At 33.3% G+C, this 14,512-nt stretch overlaps 3 protein-coding genes across 3 annotated transcripts; all 3 read left to right on the top strand.

The window, feature by feature from the left end:
* Positions 1 to 497: 497 nt before the first annotated feature.
* Positions 498 to 1,467, top strand: N7516_010181 (Cytochrome P450 E-class group I; the record flags this gene model as incomplete). Its single annotated transcript, XM_057222900.1, has 5 exons — positions 498 to 809; positions 862 to 972; positions 1,033 to 1,190; positions 1,246 to 1,320; positions 1,380 to 1,467. 5 exons carry the CDS (start codon positions 498 to 500, stop codon positions 1,465 to 1,467), a joined length of 744 nt encoding a protein of 247 aa, XP_057070121.1.
* Positions 1,468 to 5,148: 3,681 nt separating this feature from the next.
* N7516_010182 (aryl-alcohol dehydrogenase AAD14) lies at positions 5,149 to 6,300 on the top strand (the record flags this gene model as incomplete). Its single annotated transcript, XM_057222901.1, has 1 exon — positions 5,149 to 6,300. The coding sequence occupies one exon, from the start codon at positions 5,149 to 5,151 to the stop codon at positions 6,298 to 6,300; it is 1,152 nt and encodes a 383-aa protein (XP_057070122.1).
* A 1,188-nt stretch (positions 6,301 to 7,488) lies between these two features.
* N7516_010183 (uncharacterized protein) lies at positions 7,489 to 8,205 on the top strand (the record flags this gene model as incomplete). Its single annotated transcript, XM_057222902.1, has 1 exon — positions 7,489 to 8,205. The coding sequence occupies one exon, from the start codon at positions 7,489 to 7,491 to the stop codon at positions 8,203 to 8,205; it is 717 nt and encodes a 238-aa protein (XP_057070123.1).
* Positions 8,206 to 14,512: the final 6,307 nt, after the last annotated feature.

Consider the following 14,512-nt stretch of genomic DNA (forward strand, 5'->3'; position numbering starts at 1 on the left):
GACAAGATGGAAGCTTATGGCGCCATTCTTTAAACCCGCCTATCTTGGCGAGATTCATACTGTCATTCTCAAGAATGTATGATCCTATTCTCTCGTATCGTAAGCAAAAGCTCAAATATTTGCAGGCCCAGAGGTTCTGTGACCTTCTACAACCCAGCGCAAAACATAATATGCCCGTGGAATTGGCATTCGGGTTCCGCAGTCTGACATTGGATTTCATCAACGAGATGATCTTTCCCGTTCTTCCTAGCAATTTTCGAACACTCAATAATGGAGAATTCAGTCATCCACTATGCAGATCGACTTTCCTTGGCTATGATTGGACTTTCTGGTTGATGCGAAACTTTCCCATTACCCATAGACTCCACAGTATAGCTAACTATCTCCCTTCATGCCTCCGAGTCGGTTATCATAATCGAAACGTCGAAGAAAAGGTTGGCATGCTACCTTATCTCTGATTTTATCCTGGAAATGAGAACCTCACACTTCTATAGACAATGACCGATCTCTTTCATCACAACCTTGCATCTCCCCAGTTGAAGACTCAAGCCAGCTTTCTTCGCATGCTCATGGACTCTAAAGCTGAAAAAAATAATATCGTGCTTTCCATACCTGAGGTCTTCGGTGAATTAATGGGTATCATGCAAGGTGCTGTGATTGACATTTCCAATGTTCTGCCTTACTGTGCCTTTCGAATAGCCCGGGATCCTGAAGTACAGCGGAAGCTGCTTGTGGAGTTACAAACCGTCTGGAAGAATCCAGACGAACCAATCCCACCTTGCGAAGTGCTAGGGAATCTCCCATATCTGGTAAGTTACACCTCCTTGTTTGGTGGGGGATTTTCTTTTAATCAATCTACAGAAAGGTGTTGTAAAAGAAAGTCTCCGCTTGACACATGGCGTCATTTCCGGCATGCCCCGCGTTGTTACAGTCGAAGGGACTCAAATCGACGGAAACTTAATACCCTCCGGGGTAAGTGCTACTCAAAGTTCGAAATTTGATCTGTGATGCTCAACATAACAATTCAAATAGACGGTGGTAGTCACCTCTTCGTCATACGTTCATATGGATTCCACTATATTTCCCGACCCTGAGAGATTTATCCCCGAACGATGGCATGCAGAAGATCCCCAACTTGATCGATCTCTCGCTTCCTTCTCGAAGGGTCGGCGGATGTGCCCCGGAGCGCAGTGAGTGTTTGGAGACCGACAGATCAGATTCTCGAACTATCGCTGACAGATGAAGTATTTCGTATCCCCACCTTTCGACGGCGACAGCTGCCGTCTTCCGCAAATTTGAGGTTTCGCTGTACGAAACAACGTAAGTCTTTCCGGATCCCTGTCTCTGTTTGCAATCTGACAAAAAATTTTAATTTCCAGTGATGAGGACATGAAATATAAGACATATGTCTCGATACACTTCACCGGTCGACCTTTGAGAGTGACTCTCAAACCTAGACCCAGTTAATTGTTTGAGTCTGACACAGCAACATCCATTCAAAGCTTGCTGTAAGCGAACTTATAACTTGAGCTGATTAGAGCAGTTGGTAAAATTGTGCCTGGATATTGCGTATGCAGTCCAGTACTCGGGCATTCCATCCAAGTAGATGCGGAACCCTTCAAAGCGTTAAATTTATGCCTGCTATTTGGCTAATAAATCTATTCAAATAAAATGTTTCCGTCCCTCTGGAAGTATTCCCCTTGGAAGTATTCCCCTTGGAAGTATTCCCCTTGGCATCTTGGTGCTCCAATAACTAACTAGTTAATGGACTGGTGCCTGCAGATTCAGGCAGCCGCATGTAACTTACTGGTGATAACCTCACCTTTCAGTCCGTAGTAGTTTCTTTTCCTTCCACTCATATCACCTTTCCATCCCATACGTATGAGCTGTAGACCTCATCCTCCTGTTATCATGGATAGCCACACTACTCAGTGTTGAGACCTGAGGGCACAGGCGGATTGTGCTTAGTCATCCCGCACACTGTCGGAATAACTAACGTAATCCACGGCCGAGCTGCGCACACGGTCGGCCTGCGCACCCGTCTTCCAGCCACTCTACCTAGTTCAATTACTTACCATGCCACCAATTCGCACTGAATCTTCGCATAAATCGGCCAATCAAGAGGGCAGGATCCTATTAGCCCTCTCCGATATCAAAAATGATCGTATTAAATCTATTCGCGCAGCAGCAAGGCTATATGATATACCTGAATCAACACTCCGCAGCCGCGCAAAGGGTATATCATCACGCGTCGATATACGCCCAAACGGCTATAAATTGTCCCAATTTGAAGAGGATTCGCTTACTGAATGGATACTCTCTATGGATTCACGTGGAGCAGCCCCTAGGCCCTCTACTGTATGAGAGATGGCCGATATCCTTCTTGTAGCGCGTGGAACAACCCCCCCATTGACTGTTGGTGTTAATTGGGCGTCAACCTTTGTTACACGATGCGATGAGCTTCAAACGCGCTTCTCGCGACGATATGACTATCAGCATGCTCTTAAAGAGGATCCAAAGGCTATATGAGAGTGGTTTTTGATGGTACAACGCGTGATCGAGAACGGTATCCAACCGGAGGATATCTATAACTTTGATGAGACTGGATTCGCAATGGGCCTTATATCAGCGCAGAAGGTAGTTACACAAGCTGAATACTACGGTCGGTGATCGATTCTACAGCCAGGAAATCGCGAATGGGTTACTGCGATCAAAACGATATGTTCTGATGGCTATTCGCTGACGCTATACATCATATTTAGGCGCCAGGTTTATATTGCTGGTTGGTTTGAATCAAATCTCCCTAGGGATTGGCGAATCGAAGTATCGAATAATGGCTGGACTACCGATGAAATTGGCCTTTGCTGGCTATAAAAGATCTTTATTCTATGTACTACTTCACGCATACAAGGGCGATTTCGGCTATTAATCCTTGATGGCCATGGTAGCCATTTAACACCTTAATTCGATCAAATCTGTGCTAAAAACGATATTATACCACTCTGTATGCCTTCACATTCATTGCATCTACTACAACCACTTGATGTTGGGTGTTTTGCTGTTTTGAAGCATACGTATGGTCGATTTGTGAGTGATTTAGCCTGAACTGGCTATAATCATATTGACAAGCTTGATTTTCTAGCAGATTATCCTCATGCACGACTAGAAGCTTTCCAGCCGAATATCGTTCAAAGCAGCTTCGCAGCTACTGGTATCATACCAGTTAATGCTGACAGAGTACTTTCTAAGCTTAATATCTCTCTCTGAACACCTACACCACCATCAAACCGACCAAGCAGCAGATCTAGCCAATTCATACCAAAAACACCTAGAACAGCGATTTAGCTAGCTAAGCAAGCTTCTATGCTTAAAGAGCTATTAAAGCAACGATCAAATAGCCCTCCAATACCGTCAAAAATCATACTTGATCAGATTATCAAAGGCCACTCTATTGCACTGCATAACACTGTGCTACTAGTAAAGGAGAACGCCAATCTACGCGCGGCAAATGAAAAGAAACGTCAAAAGCGCACTTGATCGACTAGACAGATCGCTCATGAAGGAGGACTATCGATCGAAGAGGGCCTACAGCTAGCTCAGCAGCCAATTCAGCCGGTAGAAGCTGATGAGGTAGTATCGCATGAACAGGAGGTTGATCTGCCTCAGCAGCCAATTCAACCGGCTAGGAGGGCTCCTCCTACCTGCAGTGGATGTGGAGTAACTGGACATAAGATTAACCAATGTAGAAATCGCTAGTTTAGGATGAATTGATGCGTTTGTGTTGATATATTTTGGTTAAAAAGTTTATAATAGGGGTAGGTGCGCAGGCCGACCGTGTGCGCAGCTCGGCCGTGGATTACGTTAGTTATGTGGAGCTTTGTTTTGTCATATGTTGTATTTAGTAACGTGATTGTAATATTCGGTAGATAGATTGTCCGCGCTACCATACAAAATCGTTATGGTAACAGAGACGTTCACAAAAAATGTCAGTATGAGGAATTGATGTACTGGCTAGTACTGAACATGTCCAATAAATTAGATGATTGATTGTAGGTGTTAAGATCGGTTGAATGATCTCAGGGGTCTCTTTTGCCGAACTATGGCGTGTTATGACACCATACTAGGAAGAAATTGGGTGAACGATGAATAAGCCGATCCCGAAGGGTCTTAGTGGTATTCTACCACTTCTTTAGTTCGTCAAAAAAGACTCCTTACTATCTCATTCGTGTATGCTACTTAGGCCCACAGCTGCTCCGACACACACCACACGCTGTGTAGTAGATAGATCTCGCCTATAGCATGCATCCATCTATCACATTGATCATCACATCCAGTCCCTCTGCATCTCTAGCACTCAGTACTGTCAAAAAACTAGCGACTCCTCTTCATACGTCACCCGAAGCAAGGTCCTTGGGAAATACTAGTGCATGTACAAAAAAACTCAATTTGTAACGAAATCATGTCTGTCACAAGTCTACATACTGTACTCTGTACGGAGTAGATCGACGTGCATAGGAAGGCAAAGTTATGCATCCTGGTGGGTCCCCTGCCATGTTGTGTCAGTGCGAAAACCTTCTGCAAAAGCACGCAAGGGCAACTTGGAAACGATACATCTTATTCCCCTGGGCACATGTGGTCTAGCCCATGATGTAAAGCAGGTTACTGAACACATCCGGCATGTAGTTTCAGCCCCAATAGTCATCACACCGCATCCGTGTATGTAGGTTTATCGCACTACCAAATGCGTGGCTTATTCTTTTTGCTTTTGTATAAACCGCCCAGCATGCCAGATGTTATCACCATCTTGCTTTGAGCAACGCAGCCCGAACCAGCCGCAGAAATCCTGCAGGACCTGCAGGTTCTACTGAGCGACCGCGCAAGTCCGAAATAGTCGACCAATGGACTACCCAGCTACATACGAGCCCTGTACTGCGACAAACCGATCGGAGAGAATGCGTCATGATATTATGCAGCTTCCTGGCCACAAATAGCGATGGCTGGCGGAGAAGCTTATATCTTTCAGCGAGTATTAATACCATACAGTTCCCTGTCTTCAAATATCGTAACTCTTATCAAAATTTTATTCCAATCCCTTCCAAACTACCTCACAGTTTCACTTCAATTGCTTCACATCCTTGAAAATTCACGATGGAGGAAGCATTCGGAGCAGCCCCTGAGCCTGTAACTCCATTGGGCAAATATCGCACCCTCAGCCCTCGCGCTGCCATCCGCGTATCTCCCTTACAACTTGGTGGAATGTCAATTGGTGAAGCCTGGTCCAGCTTTATGGGTACCATGAACAAAGAACAATCGTTCAAGCTTCTAGACGCCTTCGTCGCTGCCGGTGGAAACTTCATCGACACAGCAGGTTGCTATCAAGATCAGCAATCAGAAGCCTGGATTGGCGAATGGATGGCCAGTCGCAACAACCGCGACCAGATTGTCATCGGAACAAAGTACTCGTTTGATTACCGTTCCTGGGAAGCAGGTAAAGGCAACGTGCCCAATGCAGCAGGAAACTCCAAACGCAACATGTTTCATAGCGTGCGCGACTCTCTACGCAAGTTACAGACGGACTACATCGACATCTTCTATTTGCACTGGTGGGATCATACCACCTCGATTGAGGAGGTTATGGACTCCTTGCATATCCTCATTGAGCAAGGAAAAGTCATGTACCTAGGAGTTTCTGATACGCCCGCGTGGTGGGTATCTGCAGCGAATACATACGCCCGCGCACATGGCAAGACGCAGTTCTCTGTGTATCAGGGCCAGTGGAATGTACTTCGTCGAGATTTCGAGCGAGACATCATACCAATGGCTCGATATTTCGGTATGGCATTAGCACCCTGGGATGTAATTGGAAGTGGGCATTTCCAAACCGCAAAACAACTAGCAGAGCGCAATGCGAAGGGTGAGGGTCTACGCCTTATGGCAGGCGAAGAGCAAAGCGAAGAAGAGCGTCGGATTTCAGAGGCGCTGTCCCAAGTCGCATCTGAACATGGTATTGAATCAGTTACTGCTATCGCAATTGCCTACGTCATGAGCAAGACACCCAACGTTTTCCCTGTTGTCGGGGGCCGTAAGGTCGAGCACTTGCACGACAACATCCAGGCTTTGTCTATTCGTTTGACTCAAAAGCAGGTTGAATTCCTTGAATCTGCCAACGAGTTCGATATTGGCTTCCCTCAAAACTTTGCTGGACGAGATCCCACTGTCACAGATGGCAGGACCATGGAACTGGCCCATAATGCTGCTCTTGTTGAGTATGTGATGGCCCCGAAAGCCATTGGCTATTAGGCGGGTAAATGACTCTAGGGTCTAGGATTTCTTGTATGAGAAATGAGTATATTGTGACCATGTTTAAGTTTACTTCACTCTCAAGCACAAATCATCCATCTGCTGCGTTTGGATCCATTATTACTGTAGAACTGATCTTGCACCGCCGTAGACCGCGATATTCGTATTAGTTATCCACTGAATCGATCTCGTAACCATTGTCAGGGAGAGCCCAGGGAGCAATCCGGGAGCAAAGGAAGCGACCTTCAGGGAGGAGCAAGCGATAAGACTGGTTTGATTGCGATCACGTGATGTATGGATGACTGAGATTTTGGTAAAATGAACGCTTAAACTGGCGTCAAGTGTAGCCGTATTGGGCGTTCGATTTACCGTCACTTAGCGTTGGGGTGTAGCACACAAAAATATGATTCTATAATATTCAGAATTGAAAAAATTATACCTATCAGAATCTTTCCTCGACTGAATATTCTGTTGGTAGAAATATTCACTAGGTGGGGCGCTCGTTGGCATCTCGGTTGATCGTCAGCGTTTCGCCGAGGCAAGAGGCGCAAAAAAAAGGGTACACAGGATGCCACGGTTTTCGTACGTGGATACCCCACGATACACATGGTCTCCCGAACTCCTACGTCCTAGGATCTGCCACGGTTCTCGCACTAGCGAAAATACCCACGATGTAGACGATCCTCCGATGTCCTGTTTCCTCGTTCGTACGATAGACCACGTGTTCCTCTCTTTTCTAGCTATCGCATGCAGTCATTGTTCTCCCGACAGAGCATTTCGTACGATGGACCACGGTTTTCCCTCTTTCGGAATTAGTATACAGTATTCTCAATCTGATTGTCATACAGGAGCTAGATTTCAGTCAATGGTTGGAGGATCAGACGGTAGAGATGTACAGAAAATAGGTAAACAAGTCGAATCAGAGGCACAAGCATCAGTAAAGAATTCCCAGTAACGAATCTATCAGTATCAACTCATAAACGCAGGAGACCCCAGATGATGTTGAGCCGAAAATTTGCAAGAAATAATAAACCGGGATCCAAATAGAAGTTGGGCATAGCAAATCAGAAGGTAGAACTTCCCATAGGATAGGCTGCAAGAGTTGAAAACTATTTGTACGACCTCTTTAAGAATGTAGCGGCATCATGCTCCTGGGGTGAAGGAGCTGCCTCCTGGGAGCGAGAAGATATGGGCAGAACTTTTGTCTCCTGGGTACAAAAGGGCCCTAGCAAGACCTTGAAAAAGATCCACCGGAAAGCCGAACAATGGGCAGCCAAGCACGGTTCCCAGTTTGCTCCAGCAAAATATGAACTGGCTCACTTCACCAGAGATCCCAGAAAGAACAGCACACATGCTCTCCGCTTATCACACGCCACTATCGAGGCCTCTACGTCATGCCGCTATCTAGGTATTCAAATGGACACCAAGCTTCGCTGGGATGACCACCGCGATAAGGTAGAGGCGGGGGCGACGAAGCGGCTCTCGGCTCTGTCAGCACTCGCTTCTTCGACATGGGGCACCGGGGCCATCAATCTCCGGCATGTATACCGCGCGATGATCGTACCCCAGATGCTGTACGGGTGTTCAGCGTGGCACAACCATGGGAACGGCTATGCAAGCAGAGGTTACGCTATGACGAGTACAATCCAGAGGATCCAGAGACGTGCAGCTCAGATCATCACAGGGGCCTTTCGGACAACGGCCGGTGCAGCAGTGGACGTCGAATCTCATCTACTCCCGGTACAACAGCAACTTGAGCAAACTGCGTTGGAAGCCACAATGCGCATCAGAAGAACACCGCTACACGACGACATAGCCATGACTGAGACTGGGAGGGGGAGCCTAGAACGCCCGCCCAAGGACGCAGCGAACAGAACCCCCTCGACCGTTTCTCGAACACGTTAGAGAGTAAACACGGCGTGCGGCTCGAACGGCTGGAGAAACGCGTACCGCACATAGTGCCACCTTGGTGGATCCCACCAGTTGTCCACATCGACGAATCTGCGGAGGAAGCAGTCAAGAAATACCGATCCCAGAATCACTTCCGTTGATCCTGGGATGACCAGTGGTTGCCTCTAAGAACTTTACGTAGGGTTCTAGGAGCAATATAACTCCTAGGAGAGGTGGTCCGTGTCCCTAGAGACAAACTTTACACTCCTGGGAAGCTGGCCCGCGTATGCTAAGCGGGGGGAACCGTCTCTAGAGTTATGCTCTAGGAAAACTTCAACGTTTAGTTTTAATTATCGCTTCTAGTTATACTATCGGCTTCTGGGAGCTAAACTTCCTGGCTGGTAAAATTTTCTGCGAGTAGAATCCTTTACTCCCCGTAAGCCTACATCCACGATGCTTATAAGTGGGGTGAATACTAGTGACAAAAAGGTGGGAGGAGGCGCTGGATTGGGCTGCACTTTCCTAACCTAAGGCTAGTTATAGTGAGGGAAAAGTAGTAAAAAAATTAAAGAAATTTAGCATCTTTAATTAGCGTTTTATGATTAGCCTGATATTACTCCTTTCGGGTCTATGCTCGAGAAACACTGTACTATAGGCGGTGGTACCGTTCCCGGAAGTATATTATATAGAGATAAGTAAAAGAAAGTGTTGTCGAATTGATTATAACGTATCAATTAAAAGGTTGAGATAACTACGATAAAATTCTATTCCGGTAGCTCTAAATAATCGCGATAAATCTAGTACGCCTTAATAAAATAGTTATTAACCTAACTATAGCGCTAATTATAGCTAGATAGAGAATAAAGGAATAGCGTAGGGGTCTCTAAGATAGAAAAAGTAGAATCTAACGCTTAAGTTCGAAGACTATAAGCGTTAGAAGTATGCCGCCGTAAGTATATCTTATATAGGACGTGTGACGATCTGCAGAGTTTTCTGCTAGTTGACTCCGCTTATAGAGTTTTCTACTGATTGTTTCCGCCCTTGACCTAGGACCTACCCTATATTGTCTTTGGTCCTATTATTGATTTCTTTTTTCTTTCTTTTCTTTTCCTTCTCTATACTTATTATTCTAGTTAAAATATACTCTTTTAATTAAGAACTAGCTAGTAATATAATAATAAGTACTAATTAAATCTAATAAGTAGTACGACTATATAGATCTTTATTATAGTAGATCTCGGTCTAGCTTACCCTACTTTCCGTTTCTTAGTATTATATAGCTAAGCTATCCGAATTAAACCTTTATTTAATTAATTAGAATAATTAAGACCCGATAAAATCTTATAAACTATAATAAATAGCTAGTTACTACTATACTTAATAAAAAAGAGATTAATAATCGGATAATCGATATATTAATACTAAAAATCTTATATATTAAAAGACTAATAAATATTAATAAATATAATAAAGATAATAATAATATAAAAAAAGGATTATCTTCTATATATAAATAATTATAAAAGACTTTATTAAAAAAGAGATTCTAAGAACTTATTTATTAGTACTAATAATTAGAGTAAGAGAATTAAAAGTTAAAGAATAAGATTATAAAGTTTTTTAATAAAAGAATTAATATTAATAAATTTATAATTAAATATAATAAGATAATTACTTATTATAATTTTATAATCTATAAATATAAAAACTTAGCTTTTTATCTCTTTTCCGCTTAAAATCTAAATATAACTAATATTAGCATACTAATTATAAAGATTAATATTATCTAAAAAATAATTAAGATATTTAATATACTAATATTTAATAATAATAAAAAAATAAGATTTAAAATATAGGAAATAATAATCTAATAAAAACTTAAAACTAATATAGATTATTATCCTCTTCTTATATATTAGAAACTCTATATATAAAACTAATATAAAGATAAAATCTAGCTATATATTATTCTCTAAATAAATACTAATATTAGTATTTTTTATAAAGATATAAAAGATATTATTACTTATTTAAAGATTATTTTTATAAATCTAAATTAATATATTAAAGTATATATTATTTATTATTAATTAAAGATAAAGCTTAAAAATAATTTTATTAATTTTCTTATAGAGTTTATATAATTTATAAAAGAAGTTATTATTATAATTAAGAACTAAAAATAAGATCTATATTTTAAATTCTTATATTTATTTTAAATCTAGATTATATAAGTTATTAATTAAAAGATAATCTTATTTAATATATTTATATAAAATTATTAAAATATATTATATAAAATTAGCTTATAATAAAAAGCTAAATCGATAAATTCTTATTTTTATATAAATTTATTTTTAGAAAGTAATATAAATATTATTATAATTAATTTAAATTTTATTTTTTATATAAAATAAAAAGATAGTACTAATTTTATTAGTCTTTTTATATCTAAATAAAAGATCTTAATAAAAGAAGATTATTATTTTAATTATAAGAAGTAAGAATATATAACTTATAATTATCTAAAAAAGAAGTTAAATTAATCTATTATTATAATTACTATAATTATTATTATTCCTTAGATTTAGGAAATTATAGAATTTAAAGTAAGCGATAAAAAGAATCTAGAAAAAATCTTTATTTAGGATAAGTTTTCTTTTTAAATAAAAAGAAAGTATTATTATTTATATTAGACTTATAAAAATTAATTAATAGTCCTAAAAATAGCTTAATTTTTAATATATAATTTATATATAATAACTACTCTTTTTTTATCTTAATATTAAATAATACTAAAATAAATAGATATATCTTTATTAATATAATAATAATTATACTATTTAGTAAGCGATTTAAAATTAAGATATAAAAATTTAGCTATAAATATTTAGTATATAGATTTAATAATAAGCTAGCTAAACTAATATAATATACTACTATTTTTATAATTTATATAGATAATAAAGTATAATAATAAGTCCTAATATTAATTATAAATCTTAAATAATATAATATAATTCTTAAGTAGATATAATTTATTAAATATAATATTTTTCTAGATTATTAATAGTATTAAATAATTTAATTAAATTTAAAAAGTCTTTTTAATAAAATTATAAGTAAAATTACTATTTTCTTTTTAACTAAAATCTTAAAAGAATTATTAAAAATAGATTTTATTTATTAAACTAATATAAAATAATATAATTATCTTTTTAGATAATAAGATTAATAAGATTAATAATTATTTTTATAATTTTAATATATCTAAAAATATTAGTATAAATATTAATAGATTAAAAAAGAAATAAAAAATAATTCGAAATTTAGAGGATAAAATAAAAATTCTAAAGATCTAAATATTAATAAAAAAAAATAGTCTTTTATTAATATTAATATCTATATAATTAAAAGTATTAGATTTAATTAATTTTATATAAAAAATAAGATTAATAAAAAAACTAAAATCTTTATAATCTTTTTTTATAAGATTAATTATATTATCGATATTAAAAGTACTTAGATATAAGATTTTAAAATTAGTAAAATATTTTAAATCTTATTAAAAAAGTATTATAATCTTATAAAAAATTTTTTTAAAAAAAAGATTAGATAAATTATTATCTTATAAATCTAAAATTAATTATAATATTATATTTAAAGCTAAAATATAATCTAGATATTATTTCTTTTATAAACTATCTTTTTATAAATTAAAAAAGATAAAAGAATATATTATAAAAAATCTTAAAAAAGAATTTATTATTCTAAATTTAATATTATATATTTCTTTAATTTTAATAATAAAAAAATCTAAAAATAATCTTTATTTTTATATTAACTTTTAAAGATTAATTATTATTATAAAAAAAGATTACTATTTATTATTATTAATTAATAAAGTCTTATAATAAACTAATAAAATAAAATTTTTTATAAAACTTAATATTTAGTAAGATTTCTATTAAATTTATTTAATATTAAAAGTAGAAGAGCTTATTATTTTTTATATATAATATAAATTATTTAAATATAAGATTATATTATTTAAGTTAATAAATAGATCTATTATATTCTAATAATATATAAATAATATATTATAAGAATACTTAGATAAATATACTATAATCTTTATAAATAATATTTTAATCTATAATAAGACTTTTAAAGAGTATTAATAGTAAATAAGAAAAATATTTTAATATTTATAAAAAATAGATCTCTAAATAGTATTACTAAAGTATAAATTCTTAATATAAAAAATAAAGTTCTTTAGCTTTATTATAAATATAAATAATATTATAATTAATCTAAAAAAGATTAGTATTATTTAATTATAATAAGTACTAATAATTATAAAAAGAGTTTAGTTATTTTTAAGATTTTATAATTTTTACTAATAATTTATTTAAAGATATAATATTATTTTAAAATCTTTATATTAATTTATTTAATATAATATTTTTTATAAATAAATAAAATAATATAAAATAATTTTTATATTATTAAAAAGAAATTTAATAATTATACTAATTTTTTATTATTATAATCTAGCTTAATAAATAAAGATTAAGATTAATATTTTTAATAAAATATTTAAAGTAGTTTTTTCCTAATATTATAAAAATAATAACTTTTAGTATCTAATAGCTTTCTTTTTTAAAGAATATATAACTTATAAAATTAAATTATAAGATATAAAATAAAGAATTTTTAATAATTATATATATATTATAAGAATAGCGATTTAAATTTAAAGATTTAATATAAAAAGATTATTTTAAGATCTTAATAGATTATTAGTCTTTTAAATATTTTATAATAATAAGATAAATAAATTAATAATAAATAAGATAAAATAAGTTTTTATTTTAATTCTATTTTATAATTAAATATTATTTTAAAAAAAAGAATATTATAACTAATATCTTATTATAAAAAGACTTATTTTATACTAATAATAATAGATAAATAATACTTCTACTAAAAAGTTATTTAAAAAAAGATATTTATCTAATTAGTTTAAATCTAATTAATATAAAATCTATAATAGATATTACTAAATAAATTAAATAAATTAATTAAGAAAATAATAAATTAAAGGATTTTTAGTAAATTATTAAAGAAAATATTAATTAAAAATAAATAATTAAAGAAGATTTATTTTTATTTAAAAGATAATTTAAAATCCTAGATAAAAAAGATTTATATATAAGACTTTTTAATAATATATATTAATAACTATTAATTATATATCTTAAAATTAAAAAATTAGAAAAACTTATTTTATTAAAATATTATTAATTAAGATAAGTTAATAATATAAAATAATATATAAAAAATTATTTAGTTTATAAATAAATAAAGATTTAGTAAGATTATATATTTAGATTATTATATTCTTTATTTATTTTTAAAAGATCTTAATAATATATTTTAATAGATTTCTACTTATTCTTAAAAAATTATTATAATTATAATACTATCTTTATAATTATTAATTAACTAAATAAAAGATTAATTTTTATTTTTTATTATAAAAATATTAATATTAAATAAATAACTTAATTATTTATTAATAATATAATTTAAATTATAGATATTTTAAAGATTATTATATTAGACTAAAAAAGATAGTTTATTTTAAAATTCTAAACTAAATTTTATTAAATACTTAAAATTAAAAGAAAGTTATTAACTATTTATTATCTTTAGACTAATAAATAAAGTAAAATTATAAATTAATATATAATTTAGAGATTATAATTATATATTAAACAGAGTTATAATAATTAATTAAAGATTTTATTAATAATAAATTTTATAATATTAATTCTTTTATAAGATATTATAAAGTAGTTATTATTCTTTATTAAAAAAGATTATAAATTAGTTATATTCTTTAATTAAAGAGATTAAAATAATCTAATAAATAATAAATAAGATATAATTAATATATTATTATAATTTTAAAATATTTAAATAAAAATAAAAGATTAGATTATAAAATCTTAATAATAGATAATTTAATAAATAAATAAATATTAAAAAAAAAGGATTTTAATATTAGTAATTAAATTTTTATTATAATAAAAGATTAGTAGTTTAATTATCTAAATTAGAAGCTTTTTTATCTTATTAATAGATTTTATAGAATTATTAAAAAGATCGGAAATATTTATAAGTTTAATCTTTTAGAATCTATTATAGTTTATTTAGTATTTAATTTTAATAAGCTTCGAAAAGCTTTATTATTAGAACTATTATATAAATAGTATGTAGATCTACCGCTATTAGTTAGGATCTCTAAAAAAGATAA

The sequence above is a fragment of the Penicillium verrucosum genome (genome assembly GCF_028828655.1).
Source record: "Penicillium verrucosum strain IBT 35672 chromosome Unknown utg000004l_segment0_segment0, whole genome shotgun sequence".
NCBI classification, from domain to species: domain Eukaryota; kingdom Fungi; phylum Ascomycota; class Eurotiomycetes; order Eurotiales; family Aspergillaceae; genus Penicillium; species Penicillium verrucosum.